The sequence below is a fragment of the Triticum aestivum genome, chromosome 5D (assembly GCF_018294505.1).
Source record: "Triticum aestivum cultivar Chinese Spring chromosome 5D, IWGSC CS RefSeq v2.1, whole genome shotgun sequence".
NCBI classification, from domain to species: domain Eukaryota; kingdom Viridiplantae; phylum Streptophyta; class Magnoliopsida; order Poales; family Poaceae; genus Triticum; species Triticum aestivum.
Window position 1 is genome coordinate 174163494 of NC_057808.1, and position 16761 is coordinate 174180254.

Consider the following 16761-nt stretch of genomic DNA (forward strand, 5'->3'; position numbering starts at 1 on the left):
TGGGTCGGTTGTGATAAGGTCACTGGTGGCAAATGTAAGATCAACCGGGTGCGGGTCTGCAAATCCAAGGTTCATGGTGGCCTAGGCATCTTAAATTTGGAGAAATTTGCATCGGCGTTGCGTATCAAGTGGCTTTGGGCAGAATGGTTGGACCGAGTGAAGCCTTGGGTCCGTCTAGGGAACCCCTGTGATGATAAAGATCAAAACATCTTCGCGGCTGCCACAAAGGTACTTGTTGGCAATGGCCTTCGTGCCTCTTTCTAGGAGTCCACTTGGCTCGATGGAATAAGACCCAAGGACATCGCCCCGAAGATTTTTGATATATCCAAAAGAAAGAGTTGTTCGGTCAAAAAGGCTTTGCATGATAACTTCTGGGTAACCCAAGTTAATACCGGCAGGATCATATCCACTAGTCATCTCAATGAGTTTGTCAACATTTGGGAAAAAAATTCCATGGTCCAACTCAATCCTGATGTGGCTGACTCAATCTCCTAGAAGCTCACCAACGATGGTTCTTACTCAGCGGCGTCGGCTTACAAGGCTCAGTTCCTTGGTTTAGTTGACACGAACATGCAACATTGGGTTTGGGAGATGTGGGCTCCCCCCAAATGCAAATTCTTTGTTTGGCTTGTTACCAACAATAGGATTTGGACAGCTGACAGGCTCCAACGACGAGGATGGCCTAACTGCAATACTTGCCCCTTATGCATGCAAGTTCAAGAGTCGGCGGCCCATCTCCTTTTCCAATGCCGCTACACCGTTAGGGTCTGGGGAATGATCAAATCTTGGCTCGGCTTACTTGATGTGCACCCATCGGCCTGGGTGGCTCTAGACTCAGTGAAGGATTGGCGGAACCTAATTGCTTCCAACATGTCGCAATCCCGGCAGGAAATGATGTCTCTCATTATGCTTATCTCGTGGGAAATTTGGAAGGAGAGGAATGCTCGAGTTTTCCGCCACACAGCGGTGCCTGTAGGGGTTCTTGTTGCTAGAATTAGAGAGGAGTCAAAGCTATGGTGTCTTGCGGGAATCTTTGAGTAATGTAATGCCGCAAGAGTAATGTGTTGTAATTCGACCTATGGTCAAAAACCTCTAAACCTCCTTATTCAATGAAAGTGGCAAATCTTTTGCCCAGTTTCAAAAAAAAAAGCTGGCTCTTCACTTGCCTAGTTTCACAAAGAAAAGAAAACTCTTATGTTCAGCGTAACATAGGCTACATTTACAAACCAAGTAATATGTGCCTGTAGCAGGTTACATCATCCTGGATTCAAGCGCTCTTATAATCTGAAGAGCATTACACTACATTACACTCTGGAAAACAGTCAATTCAATGCAAATCTACGTTAAATCAAGCAGCCGGCAGATATTATACAGATAGGATCATCATACAATTATCAACCCAAGGCATCAGTAGACTACACACCAACTTAATCACGTTCCAGCAATATTTATGGGAGCCATCACTTACTACTGCATGGCTCGAGAAAGGTCGGACAAACAACAGCTCGGCGGAGAACACAACACACATAGATCAGAGGGGGAAGGAAGCTACAGGATCTTCCAAAAATCGAGTTGTCGGCCACACAGTTGTCAGGAGATTGATGCTGCTAAGAGTCATTGATCAGCAGGGGATTGGTGTCGTTAGCTTGTCTACTAAAGAGTGACTGAGCCAGCTCCGGCGACAACATGTTGGCTACACATTCAAACTGCAACGAGAAATACAACTAAGTTGTCAGGTAATTCTAAAACTGTATAAGCTTACACAAAAAGATTCATGCGAAACTCAAGCAGCAAATGTTGATTGCATACCTTTTTGTGCTGATACTTTTCACGTATGGCATTAAGGGGGCATCGGCTGGTGTTGCCCTGAAGTTCCCATAGAGCGCATACACATATTTGAATATCAGAACTTTTGTATGAGGTGTAATGCTCCAGAGTACAGTTCTGCACAAGAAATACAATATATTAGAGACAAAAAATACTTGTTCAGATGGTGTATAGAGGTCTGTATCCAGAGTTTTCTTACGAACCCATGGGAGATCTGACTGGTCAAGTGTCCATCTGGCAAGAAAGACTGCCGAGGCTGCCACCACTGAAGGGAGAAACCTCAGGAAATTGTAATTGGTCAAAGTCAACTCCGCGAGATAATTCGCCAGATAACCCAGAGTTACAGAAGGAGCCTGGGAATGTAGTTTGAGAAGTTAGTGATCAGCGCCATACATATAAAATGAATTAAAACTGGGATAATATGGTTGGATGCCAGTCTTACTTTGTGAGAAGCCTGTGCTGCTCTAAGAAATCTCCTGGTAAAATTTCAAGGAAAGGCTTGTTAGTGATGAACAGAAACTTCGTATTGGAATAGAAATATGATATGATATGTTTAGTCATCCTGAGACATTAACCTGAGAAATGTTTTAGTTGTGGGAACAGAAAGATTATATCCCAGACCATTAAGCACTTGGCACTCCATTTTCAGCACCTATTGAATCAGGATGACAATGGCAGATCAACAATGACACATCGCATATGTGTAATTAACAATTGTTCAAACTTCACATGAAACAAGTACCTGGTCTTTTGTATATGTATTATCAGTTATGAAACAAAATTCTTCAACACGTGGTGCACAGATCTCTTCATATTTTCTGCAGATGGAAGTAGACTTTTAAATGATTCTACTGAAAGATATCACTGGAGCCATGGCAGCAGAAAGAATCAAACAATAAACATAATTGATGTGTTTGGCACAAAACAAATCTTCATATCAATTTCATTGTTTTTGATATTAATAAATATTAAAATCAAGCAAATACAAACTTACGAGGCAATCAACATGCTAGTTATTCCAAGAAGTTGCAATTTCTGTCTTTCAATATATTTCCAAGAAAGAAATTGATCAATAAGGTATACAGTTAGGTACAGCGTGTCTGGCACAAGTTTATACTCTTCAGAAACCTGCAAAGATAGAGCGTCATAAACTGAGAAGTTATAGACATTAAAGATTAAACTGGAACAAGGATCTTGATTTGGGACAAAAGAAAATACAGGTTTCCCGTATGCATGTGGGAAATGCATAACGTATGTTTCTGGTGCTGAAGACCACGGGATACCTTATTCTGACCTCTACAGTATTCACAGGGTCGCGACTTGTATGTTTTCTATATGTGTATACTGCACATGTTACCACCACAGCACGAGTTTAATCATGTCATGTTCGGCTCAATTTGGAATTGGGTAAGTTATGTGGTGCAAGAAGAATGCATGAGTGGATCATCACCACTGATTCAAACTTCTCATATAAAATCCTCCAGCGCTGGCATCCAATAGTTATGAGATTTGGAAGGGAAACAAAGAAACCAGGCAGACAAGAATGAAAAAGAATATTTATGTAAGCTATTGAGTTGAGCTTGGACAGGTGTGGAAACATAGAAGTCTATTCCTCTCTGTGAAATGAATGGGCAGAGTTCCTACCTTCCATAAAAACACACATCCACATGCAGCTGGTTACTTCATAATTGCAAATTATATACATAAGTTTGTATGCGATTGCACAGTGAAATGGCAATGATGAATGCTCAATCGTAAAAACATGGAGTAGTTAAACTATTATGTATAAATTTAATCGGAAGCAATCGATACAAACCTCAACAAGCCAATCAATGAGGATTCCTCGCATGCCTTTTGTAATATCCCTTTGCAAAGTCTCCATGTAATTTGATTTAGGCCTTCTTATAAGCTGGGGCGTAACATGAGCATATAAGATGGACGCTCAAATGCTTTCATAAAAATAGCATAATAACACCATAGCACAGAGATGAAACACAAGCTTCCAAAAATGAAATTCTTCCCAGCTTAATAAGGCATGTAAAATATGAGAAATTTAGAAGTCCGTCTAAACAGTAGAAACTCTCCCCTTTTACCAAAAAACATCAACATACCTCTGCAGCCATTAGGTTTGTGTATATCTCTGCAGCATAGGAAACACACATTTGTGGATTGCCATTATCTTTGTCAATATCTATAATGTTTAAACCAGCATAGTCCCCTGGAAAAAAGATACAGATTCTTTAGATGCTAGTACCCCACTAAACAGAATACATGAGTATCTACAAATTTCTCAGAAATGAGTAGTGCACAAAACATTTACAATATGCTTTGTTATTTATAATTTCTGTGGCCACAGAAAGACCATCAAGATTTTGTTCGCAAAAAAGGAAGACCGTCAAGATTCAAGAATATACTAAGAATATGACCAGACAACCAGCAACGAAGTGTAAAATTACAAGTGAAGAGAATCAACGAGCAGTCTTTTGGACTTCTATGTTCAAACCTATCTTTAAGTCCAGATGATAAACGGTAGAGAAAAGACGCGACTTAACTAACCAGTGTTTGAGTTAGCAGTTTCAAATTTATCTCTTGTGATTCTTCCCTGAAAGAATGCCTCATGAAAACCACTCTCCCTGTTCCGTTCAGTATTCTGCAACAACGACCCTTTGTTTTCAAGCAAAGCAGTGGGCTCCTCCTTTGGTGGTGAAAGCTCTTCCTTCTGAGCTTCTTCAACGTTGTGACAATCATTCACAAATGAAGTTGCACTAACAGCAGGAAGAGGTGGCTTAGGGACCTTCTTTGAACGCTGCTTGTTTTTGCTCGGATTTTGTCCTACCTTTTGGGTGGGCCTCGACTGGAACAAAGGAAATGGCTTTTCATTTAGTTGAATATATGTTTGGGAAAAAGTAATGGTCAACAAATCAAACTAGGATACTGTAATAATATGTGGAACATCTTGGTACCTGTAGCTTAGTCACAGCAGTGCAATTTCTATATGAGTTTGCACAGCTTATGTTTGTCACGTCCTTGAGCACTGCTCTCCTTTTAGGGTGTGGAGCTGAAGCTACAGCACTTACACAAGTATTCTCATCCAAAGCTCCCCGTTTCGTCTTCCCTTTCACTGTCGGTTTTTGTTCAGTTCTCACAGGTACCAGTGCGGGGTGAGCCACTCCACATCTTCTACTATTATTAGCAACTTGAGCTCGTGTGACACGGCCACTGGGACCTTGGCAAGCAATAAGGACTGGAATATCCTTTCTTGAAGCCATTTAAGCCTGACTGGGTTAAAATGAAAATGGCATTATGGATTCATGTACTGAGCAAACAAGATAGCAAGAAGTAGCATTGCAGAACTGAAAGGGGAATAAGACTGCGGTGTGCATGAAGCATCATGCAACGTTGCTAAATAAGCAAGTGAAAGTACAAGTTTATCCAGTCTACTGAAAGGAGCGCATAAGCGAGAGAAACAGTAAATTCCTCAGATCATAAAATTCATAGAAGCAACCGATTAGTTATTATTCATACGCATAATTTCAACAAATTACTTTCTGGTATTGTATCTATGAAAGAAAAATGAGAAGAAATGAAAACCCATAGCCATGAAACCCACTTCGCAAGATGCACAGTTTGCATTATACTTATCAAAATACGAACACTGATGATGTTCTTTTTCTTTTGCAGAAAAGGTATTTCATTCTGTAATAAGCCCTGGCATTTAGTTCCACGACGGCAAGTCTTTCACAAAACATGGACCACGTAGAAGAAAATGTAATGCCACATCCTGCATCTATATTTTGACAGATCGGTTGTATATTTGGGCAAACAAAATCTCCAAATCGTGTTGACAGGGCATCTACAAATGAGGGGGGGGGGGGGGGGGGGGGGGATGCAGTGGGTTGTATAGTTTATTCAAGCAACATTGCAGTAGGTTAATTAAGATGAGAAAGATTGTGCTCTAAAGAACGGGGGTAAAACCAGAACTCTAAAAAAGAAACCCAGATTTTGCAGACCACCCACCCTTTAAACCCAAGTACAGGATTCTTGGAAATATTGTAATCAGACTAAAGAAATCAGATTACCTATACCATCAGATTCATGAGTTCTTGCAAAAGAATGGGGGCACCACCAGTTGTTGAAAAAGAAAGCTCAAATTCTTTTCTTTAAAACAAGAAAGCCCACATTTGGCGGCCATGGTGTGCAAGGAAGGAGAGCATCTATGGGAATGTGAGGACAAAGAACTCGCCGGGGTCGGGAGGGACGGGCGAGAGGGTCGCCGCCCGCGTCGATCTGCCAAGGCCCGAGAGGAGCGAGCAAGAAAGACTGGATTGCCGTCGATCCGGCGGCGAGGGAGGATGTGTCGACAGCCGGTCCTGGAGGAGGCAGGCCGCCGTCGCTGGAGTGCTTCGCCAAGAGCGAGATGTGGAGCAGCGAGGCGCGGGAGGGGCCCTTCGCTCGGGGAGGACGGGCAGGCTCTAGGGTATAAGAGGGGAGAATGCAGCGGCGGCAACCCTAGCGGTCCGCGTTCAGATCTGTGCCGAAGAGGAAAGCTCTCCCCAGCGCCGGCGGGATCCGGGTGAGGCGGCTGCGGCGGAGGCGGCGACCACCTTTCGGGTTTTGAAGTTTGAAGGGAGGAGGCGGGATGATTTGGGGCGGCGTACAAGAGGATAGTGCGGCCTCCGCGTACTCCCTGGGGCCTGTTGGGCCGGCCTTTTTACTCTTCACGTGTCACTTGGGCTTTATCGGATAAGAGCTTGTGGAACTGTATGATGGACAATAAGAGCCTAAAAATTCCTCAAAATAAAATAGAGGCGAGTGCGAGATCTCAAAATTAAAAAACCGAGTGCGAAGAGCTGGATATTTAAGATCCAGGAGAGTTTAAATCGGGAACAATTCATCATGATGGTTGTAACTCTTTGGTGACCCCCGGATTTTCTCATAGATAACTGTACGAAATAAATCCAATTTATAAGAAAAAGATTACTCCTTGCGTCCACGATTCCGCTCTGGATCATTGGATAAGAATCCAAAGATAAAGAGTGAAACAAAGAATAACACTATTATATAAATAAAAAGGTATTTGGTACGCAAGGCGGAAGACGATCCATGAGTCTATTTTTCAAACCCCACACCAAACCAGCTCCTTCATTAGCTGATGGATTTGAAGTCTCTGCCTAAACCGGAGGTCCTTCATACCAATTCTACTCTCCGAGCAGATGTACAATGTTGGCTGCCGCCTCAAGACAATCACATGAAAATTAATGTTGATGGGGCGTAATCGCAAGTAAGGGGTCCCGAGCTGGTAGGCTTGGCATGATGATAACATGGACACATGATTTGCCAAGGTTGGGGCTCTCTCGAAGAGATGATACCCTACATTTTATTTGATAGTATTGATTTGGAGGGAGTACAAGTTACAGGTTGATCTACCACGAGATTGAGTGTGTATGAGTGTTGTCGTCTATGGTCCTCACCATTTGATTTATATAGATACAAGGGGTGCCTAGGATTTACACATAGGTAGGTTACATCTAAGGGTAATCGTGACGAAGACGGCCTCTAAGTCTTGGGATATGCACCAAGTATTTGGAAGATATCCACCTTGACGCTCATGGACCCGACAAATGTGGCCCACTGGTTGATAATCTTGGGGGTCCTCAACCCGACCCACATGTTCGGGAGCCGACGTGGCAAGCACCCCCTAGTCCAGGATACCATCAGTAGCCCTTGAACCGTCTTCAAGTCAAGGACGCTCCTTGGTGCCTCCGAGCTTCTCCTCACCTTTCGTCATCGGTCTTGCAAGTTGGTTCAACAAATCTTCTGATACGTCGCCAACGTATCTATAATTCTTGGATGTTTTACAATCATTTTATAGCAACTTTATATCATTTTTTGGGACTAACCTATTGACCCAGTGCCCAGTGCCACTTGATATTTTTTGCTTATTTTTTACATCGCATAAAATCATTACCAAACGGAGTCCAAACACCGCGAAACTTTTTGTGGATTTTTTATGGACCAGAAGACATCCAATGGGCCAGAGAAGCACCTGGGGGTGCCCCGAGGGGGGCACAACCCACCAGGGCGCGCCTGGGGGCTCAGGTGCGCCCAGGTGGGTTGTGCCCACCTCGGTGACCTCCCGTACCCCCTCTTCGCCCTATAAATCGCCAAATATTCCAAAACCCTCGGGGGTAAACCTAGATCAGAAGTTCCACCGCTGCAGGCCTCTATAGCCACTGAAAACCAATCTAGACCCCGTTTTGGCACTTCGCCGAAGGGGGAAATCATCACGGGTGGCCATCTTCATCATCCCGGCGGCCACCACGATGAGGAGGGAGTAGTCCACCCTCGAGGCTGAGGGTTTGTACCAGTAGCTATGTGTTTAACCTCTCTCTCTCTCTCTTGAGATGTCACGATCTTGATGTATCGCAGGCTTTGTTAATATAGTCGGATCATATGGTGTTTTCCCCTCTCTATCTTGTGATGAATTGAGTTTTCCCTTTGAGTTTTCGTTTTATCGGATTGAATAATTTTATGGATTTGAGAACACTTGATATATGTCTTGCATATGAATACCCGTGGTGACAATGGGGTATTATTTTGATTCACTTGATATATATTCTGGCACTCAACTCGCGGATTCCCGAGGTGACATTGGGGTAATCTACGCATAGGGGTTGATGCACGTTCTTGTCTTGTTTCTCAGGTAGAAATCTTGGGGCACTCTTTGAGGTTCTTTGTGTTGGATTGAGTATTATGAATCTGAAATTATTTGGTGTTATTTTAGTATGAACTCTTGGATAGATCGATCGGAAAGAATAGCTTCAAGGTGGTTTCGTACCCTACTGTGGCACCCCGGCTCAGAGAAAACCGGAACGCCCCGTATTCCAGCCCAGAGATCGAGGAGAAGTCTTCTGGAATACGGCACTGCTTAGCATAGAACAAATCAGCTCTTTATTGCTAGCTATAATGATACAAGGGGATTACATCGGCACGACGACACTACGCCTGCCACGGTTGCTCCATGCAAGCAGCAGAACAACACGATGCAACGGAATAACTCTAGCAGCGGAACAGTGACGACGGTGATGAACTCCACTCTGCAGGGACTCTGGCTGGAACGCTTATCCTAGCTCGCAAACAAGGAATCCACGGCAAACAAGCAATCAATTCCGGCATGACCTGCAAACTGGCATGACACGCCAGGGCAGTACATTGAATGTACTTGCAAGCTCACAATAACCAGAAGCATTCAAGACAAACAACAGCATGGCAATTACAGGTTAAGCAGGAATTATCATGAGATCGTCAGGATAACATGGCATGAACAACATGAACATGATACAGCTAGAACAATATGAGCATGGCATGATCATATAAATCTGACGATACTAGCATGCAACATGATGACACTATATGCATCACTTATTCTGCTCGGTTTACCTCGTAACCATCACATGCATCACTTACCAACCTCGAACATCACACGATCATCTCAGGGTCAAATCAAGCTTGGTATAAACAATACCGTAGTAATCATTAGATGACCACAAGGAGCTTGATCTTTACCCACGATTCTCGCACAACATCACGAATATCCAACAACTCGGTATCCTCGATACCACGGTGATCATTCACGGATCACAAATGGAACCACTCTTGGCTCAACGGGTTACCTCGTAACGAAACGGTGATCATACACGGATCACATAACCAACTTATCTCATCATCGAACCAGGGTTGTTATTAAGCACATTATTATTATTACTGTTGACGCATAGTGTGACCAACTACGAACTGGGCCCTTATCCGCGGGCGCGGCTATCGATAGATTTAATGCACACTCTGCAGAGGTTAGCACACTGTACCCACACCATGGAACCCATGGCCTCGCACTCCCATTCGGGTGGACCAACGGCGTTCCGACAAAACCGTCCTACTGCCATGACACTCTCCCGGCCACTCCGACCAACTCCCCTTTGGGCTAAGTCCTGGGTGGCCCCGTGCCTACCAAAGGCACCAACGGCCACCGTCGTGGCAAAACATAAACGGTCCCAAACAGGGACAATGTATCATAACAACAACAACGGGCACACAAGGCTTATGTCCGCCTACCTGATCAGGGTAGTGCGCGCCCATAACCTTCCCTCGTTGGAGGCACCGACGAGAGGCACGACAATAGACCCAGTTAGGACCTTCCCATAAAGGTAAGCGTGGTTGCACTGGTCAGCTCGATATGGTGGCACTATGACTCAGCCAACAGTTGTTCAAGTTCAATTTAATCCGGTTAAACTTGAATGCAAATATGCTGAGCCATGATAAAATAACATGATGCAATTACAATGCATGAGCAGGATATCAACATGAGCATGAGGGTACAACATAACTATCAACCATATCAACAATGAATCATATCCAACTGAGCATGGCATAATGGAGAGAATGAATACCACAAGTACAACACTACTCATAGTAGCAGCAAAGGAACAATACATTACCGAGTAAACACTTAACCAACTAGCAGCAAAGGAACAATACATATTAACAGTACTCGGTAACCGACGTTAGTCATGCACCGAAGAACATGACCAACCCAACATGTACTACTATCAAGCATGACCAATATGAAAGTAATACTAGCAAGTAGTTCATGATAACAAAGTGCCAGAAAGCATAGCATGACGGTAACCACCGATCCATAAGCATAACCGAACTAACGATAGCAGTAGCAAAACAAACATACAATTATTAAAGATTCAAGTTGAAAACCAAAGCTACTGCATGGCTATCATGCAAATGGTGGTTGTGGCTTGCCTGGGGATGAAGAATGCACCGGGGAGAAGTGCGGAAACATCGCAGAAAGATTCGCCGGAAACACTTCTCTCTCGAAAGGGGCTGGTTAACGGCAAGGGAAAAATGGTCATTTCCAATATGCCAAAACATAATGAAAGTGACACCAACGGAACGGGCTCGACGATACGAAGAAGTGAGCGTTGGTTTCACCTCAATCGGAGTTATGGTTGCGGAGTTATGAGGTGTAGAAGATCAGGGACCAATCTGTGAATACTTTCATCGCCAACGGATCCCTGGCGGCTGAAACAGAAAGCGCCTTCGGGCAGATTACGTTTTCTGAAAAGGGAAGCGTACTTTCAGCCGTAGAAGAAGAGAATACGCTTTCCTGAAGGAAAAATGCATTTCAGGTAAAAGAGGAAGGAAATACGCTTTCACATAACGAAAACGCATTTCAAGAAAACGTTTCCACTTATCCGAGTGGATAAGGTGGTGGCTCACTTACGGGTGGGGTCCGTTGGAGAGGGGGGGCCGCCTGGCCAGCTGGCAAGGCGTCGTCTTCCTCCTCCCCTCGCTCCTGTTCGTTCCCGAGCGAAACAGAACGGAAGCAGAGGAGGGAAACGACCAAGGGGCCGGCCAGCTCTGGCGATCCCCGGCCCGACCGCAGGGCTGCGCCGCACCCATTCAGAGGAACGGCAACCACCGGAGAGGAGTGGAGGGCCCGGAGACGGGAGGCAACAGAGAGCTTCGGGCGGCGGTGCTGGCCTTGGGGATGCGTGACCAGGGGCGCTCCGGCGAGGGGTGAGGGGTTGGGGCGGCTCAGTGGGACGAGGGGGGTCTAGTGGAGGTGGTGGGGAGACGAGGGGAGGCCTGTGGTGGCCGGACCCAAGCCGAGGCCGAGGCGGCCATGGAGGACAGAGGCGAGCTCAGGCGAGATGTGGCGATCCTGGTGACCAAATGAGGCGAGGGAGGGATGAGTGAGCTGCGGGAGAGGTCGAGGGTCCTATATATAGGCCCGGGGAAGGCTCTGGAGCTCACAAGCGAGCTTGAGCAGTGCTCTAATGGAGGTCAGTGGCTGGACATCGCACGGGCATGGCGTTTGCGGCTCATTTATGGCGAACCACGACGAGACACCGATGCAGGGCGACGCAGTCGAGCACGGGCGAGCTCCTGGACAACGTTTGAGGTCGAGACGAGGAGGGAGAGGACGAGCATAGTGGCCGGAACGAGCCAGAGCGCGAGTTTGCCATGACGCAAGCGTGATCACCGCGTGCACTGGAGCAAGCGGCATGCTTTGGCGTGGCCGACCTTTTCCAGTGGAATGACCTTAGTGCCTTGAGTCAAAATGAGGAAATAAATCGGTCCAGGGGCAAAGAAGAGATTTGCACTTAGCTCCAAAGTAAATCAACAGGAAAGTGTTTGTAACTTACTGTGGTGACACCAGCTTGGTAACGTGGTAAATAATTTGTCTGGTGATGATCACACACTAAGGTGATTAAGATGGCAAAGTTTCAGCACAAGAAGAGGAGTTTAGCTAGTGGTTGCTGTAGAAACCACCAGACTAGACAGAAATACAAAACATGAAGTAGCACTCACATATCAATTGGGATTGAGCTGAATTTTTGTTTAGATGAGTTATTTGGGCATATGAGAGTGCCATAAAAATTCCATGCCATTTGGCCTAGCCAAAATGGTACTTCCTTCATACAGCACCTCTCTGGACAGAATCTTAGGAAAATTCCTATGGGAAAATGGCTAAATGTAATGAGCCCAAATTTGGTGGAGGTGAGTTATATGGATAGGAGAATGCCCTGGAAAATTGTCAGCTTAAGTGAAGCAATATAAAATATAGTTGCTTCACAAACTGAAAATCTGACCAGAAACTAAGATTTGGAGCTGGGTTCACCTAGATGAGTTACATGAGCTCATATTTGGTGGAGAGTCATGATTTGATCACATGAAGGATCTTGCAAAAATTCAACTCATTTGGATATGCCTAGCTTGTACTTCCTTCACAATCATTTCCCTCAGGCAGGAACTTTGAAAAATTGCTTAGGAACATTTACTAGGCAAATTAAGTTGAATTTTGGCATGAGCCAATTATTTGGACATGAAAAGGCGTCCAAGAAGTTTGGGGTGAATTGGGCAAAGATAAATGGCACTTGCTTCACAATCTGCCATTCAGGACATAATAGGAAAGGAATTAATTAAGCATGATGGGAAACATGGCAATGAAATATTTTTCCATATTTGAGGAAGATATGACCCCAAAAAAATTATGAGAATTATTTGGGAATTTCGGGAGTGATAGAAATATAGGTTGCTTCACAACCTAGGGTAAATTGGGTTATTCCTTTAATAGAAAAGGAATATTCCCAAGGAAAAGGATATTGGGGTTTGGTCCAAGATGAAAATGTCAAGGTCTGGGGATGAATATGAGGATGACAAGCCACTCTTGAAAGAAAGAAGAGGTCATCTTCTTCAGTTTCCAGACCACATAGCCACGGAAAAAAAATTCAAGCAAAAACCTCAGAAAATCAAAAGAAAAAGAAAGGGCCAAAAATCAGGCTGTGACACCTACAAACGATTTCTTCTTATGTTCTCCGCTGGATAGGAACTTTGGAGTGATTCTTCATCGCACGTTGAGGGATGGTTATATGATCCAATTATATTAGCATTGTTGGGAGATTGCACTAGTGAAATTACGGGCCCTAGGCCTCATTTTCAAGCATTGCAATACCGTTTGTGCTCTGTTTTATCAATTGCTACCTTGTTGTTTTTATTGTTCTTATTACAAAAATCAATATCTATTATCCATATTACACTTGTATCACCATCTCTTCGCCGAACTAGTGCACATATACAAATTACCATTGTATTTGGCGTGTTTGGGACACAAAAGACTTTTTATTATTTGGTTGCAGGGTTATTTGAGAGAGACTATCTTCATCCTACGCCTCCCACGGATTGATAAACCTTAGGTCATCCACTCAAGGGAATATTGCTACTGTCCTACAAAACGTTGCGCTTGGAGGCCCAACACGTGTCTACAAGAATAAAGTTGCATAGTAGACATCAAGCTCTTTTCTAGCGCCGTTGTCGGGGAGGTTAGGTAATCAGCACTCACACCCCGTCAACGAAGCTCTTTTCTGGCACTGTTGCCGGGGAGGTGAGTGCTTGAAGGTATATCTTTAGATCTTGTAATTGAATCTTTTAGTTTCTTGTTTTATCACTAATTTGGTTTATAAAAAGAAAACTATAAAAAAAGGAATTGAGGTGGCCTCATATTATTCATCTTTATCATGTCTTTCGTGAAAATGTGGAAAGGAAAATTGTGATCAATTAATAGAATAAGAATTCAATAGAATGTTTGGTATAAATTATGAGCATGATTGCAATGTTGTTAGTATGAATTCTTTGAATATCCATGATGCTAATGATATGCAAATCCATAAGCTTGGGGATGCTATGCTTGATGAAGATGATATTTTTAGTCCCCCGAGATTTGATGTGCAAATTTGTTATAATGATTGCATGCCTCCTATTTATGATGATTATAATGATGAAAGTGGATTTGGAGAGGTCATGACTTTATTTAGTGATGAATCACCATTTTGGATGAGGCTTCAATTGACTATGATAACAAAGTTGCTATCTATGATGATTATGGTGATTACATGTATGCTATAAAGAATAATGATAACCATGAAACTTTTCATCATGATTTCAATTTTCAATCACATGATAGTTATTTTGTTGAGTTTGCTCTCACTACTATTCATGAGAATAAATTTGCTTATGTGGAGAGTAGTAAAATTTCTATGCTTATGGATCATGAAAAGAATGCTTTATGTGATAGTTATATTGTTAAATTAATTCATGATGCTACTGAAAATTATTATGAGAGAGGAGCATATGCTTGTAGGAATTGCAATAATATCAAGTTTCCTCTCTATGTGTTGAAAGTTTTGAAGTTATGCTTGGTTTGCCTTCCTATGGTAGTTGATTCTTGTTCCCATAAGTTGTTATCTCACAAAATACCTATGCATAGGAAGTGGGTTAGACTTAAATGTACTAGTCATATGCTTCATGATGCTCTCTTTGTGTTTCAATTCTTATCTTTTATGCGAGCATCATTGTAACCATCATGACTAGCTAAAAAGGCATTAAAGAAAAGCGCTTGTTGTGAGACAACCCAACACTTTTACCTACTATTTTTGTGAGTTCACATGATTATGCTACTGTATTAATCATGTTTTATTGCTTTTGTTTCAATAAAGTGCCAAGTAAAGCCTTTGGGATAGTGTGGATGATAGTTGACTTGAATCTGTGCAAAAACAGAAACTTTTGCGTCCAGTGAAGAAATTCTTATATTTTACTGGAACGTGGAAAAATTCTGAATTTTTAACAGGTGATAGATATACAAATTCTCTACGTTGTCCTAATTTTTCAGAATTTTTGGAGTAGCAGAAACATGGTTGGAGTATAGATTACTACAGACTGTTCTATTTTTGACAGATTCTGTTTTCAATGCATAGTTTGCCTGTTTTCTAGTTTCTATGGCTTATATTGCTCAATATAAATTGTGGAAATAATATGCTACAGTAGGCATTGTGTGGAAATAATTATGAATCTTGTCTTTGACAGTACCAAAGTGAAATGGTTTGCTCTTTATCATACTAACCTATCTCATGAAGTTCCATTGAGTTTTGTGTGATTGAAGTTTCTCAAGTTTTGGGTGACCTATGGATATGAGGAGAATAAGGAGTGATGAGACCCTAAGCTTGGGGATGCCCAAGGCACCCCAAGGTAATATTCAAGGAAGATCCAAGCTTCTAAGCTTGGGGATGCCCCGGAAGGCATCCCCTCTTTCGTCTTCAACATTATCGGTAACCTCACTTGGAGCTATGTTTTCATTCGTCACATGATATGAGTTTTACTTGGAGCGTCATTTTATTTTGTTAGGATTTGCTTGCTGTTATCTAGAATAATATTTTGCATCTTTATTGTCAATAAAAATGCCAAGGATAGCCTTTGCCATGCTTATTTTGCAAGTCTACATGTTGCTGTTTCAAATCAGAAAGTTTATCGCTCTTGCAAAAATTCCCTAGAAAAGTCAGAATGTGATAAAATGTTAAAACTTTTTTCACAATAAGATCTGATAAATTTTCTACAGTGTGTTAAATTTTCAGAATTTTTTGAGTTGAATAAGTATTGATACTCTTGTATTCTTTACATACTGTACTGTTTTGGCAGATTGCTGTTATGTTTGCATATGTTTGCTTGTTTAATGATTCTATTTGAGGATAGGAGTATTAAATATGCAGAAGAATTTAGCATGCAATGTTGAATAATATTTTTGGTGATTTTCTACAGTAGAGAACGATAAGGTTTTTGCATTGGTTTATACTAACTTATCTCACGAGTTCTTGTTGAGTTTTGTGTGGATGAAGTTTTTAAGATTTAGAGAAACCATGATATAAAAGGAATTAAGGAGACACAAAAGCTCAAGCTTGGGGATGCCCAAGGCATCCCAAGATAATATTTCAAGAATTCTCAAGCATCTAAGCTTGGGGATGCCCCGGTAGGCATCCCACCTTTTTTTCTTCAACAATTATCGGTTAGTATCGATTGAGCCTAAGTTTTTGCTTCTTCACATGATGTGTGCTATTCTTGGAATGTCTTTTTATTTTGTTTTGCTTGATGTTTTAATAAAATACTTAAATTTGAAAGTTTCTAAATAAGAGAGAGTCCACAATTAGCTACCTCGTTTGATCTTCACTTATATCTTTTTGGAGTAGCTTGTCATTTACTCTTGTGCTTCACTTATATCCTATGAGTAAATTGTTGAATAAATTGAATATAATGAAGCTGAAATTATATGTTCATATCATGCCTAGTGGTAGCTTCACATTGGGTTTAGAAAGTGAAATCTTTTGAAGCTTGACAATCACAATATTGGTTATACAAGCAATTCATGAATGATTAGTAGAAGGAAGAGAACTTTCACATGCAAATACACTATCTTGGAAATCTTTTGTGATTGTGAGCCCGCATCAAAATATTATATGCCAAAATTGTTGACGTTGGACAAGGAAGACAAAGTAATGATTTATGTTTGTTCATGTTCACATAGAAGTTATATTG

The 16761-nt window shown here is 42.4% G+C and overlaps 1 protein-coding gene across 1 annotated transcript; it reads right to left on the minus strand.

Moving 5' to 3' along the window:
* Positions 1–1079: 1079 nt before the first annotated feature.
* LOC123119983 (cyclin-A2-1) lies at positions 1080–6472 on the minus strand. Its single transcript, XM_044539968.1, has 12 exons — positions 5907–6472; positions 4791–5102; positions 4384–4681; positions 3939–4045; positions 3644–3736; positions 2822–2955; positions 2570–2645; positions 2403–2479; positions 2270–2303; positions 2031–2180; positions 1810–1944; positions 1080–1706 (listed from the first exon to the last, which is right to left on the minus strand). Exons 2-12 carry the CDS (start codon positions 5094–5096, stop codon positions 1608–1610), a joined length of 1509 nt encoding a protein of 502 aa, XP_044395903.1. The 5' UTR covers positions 5097–5102; positions 5907–6472; the 3' UTR covers positions 1080–1607.
* Positions 6473–16761: the final 10289 nt, after the last annotated feature.

Excerpts from the sequence above, each read along its gene's own strand:
- LOC123119983 (XM_044539968.1), bottom strand. The coding sequence starts at position 5,096 with ATGGCTTCAAGAAAGGATATTCCAGTCCTTATTGCTTGCCAAGGTCCC. Across the intron at positions 2,304-2,402 it reads ACAACTAAAACATTTCTCAG|GAGATTTCTTAGAGCAGCAC; the intron begins GTTAATGTCTCA and ends AAATTTTACCAG. Across the intron at positions 1,707-1,809 it reads AAAAGTATCAGCACAAAAAG|TTTGAATGTGTAGCCAACAT; the intron begins GTATGCAATCAA and ends TTCTCGTTGCAG.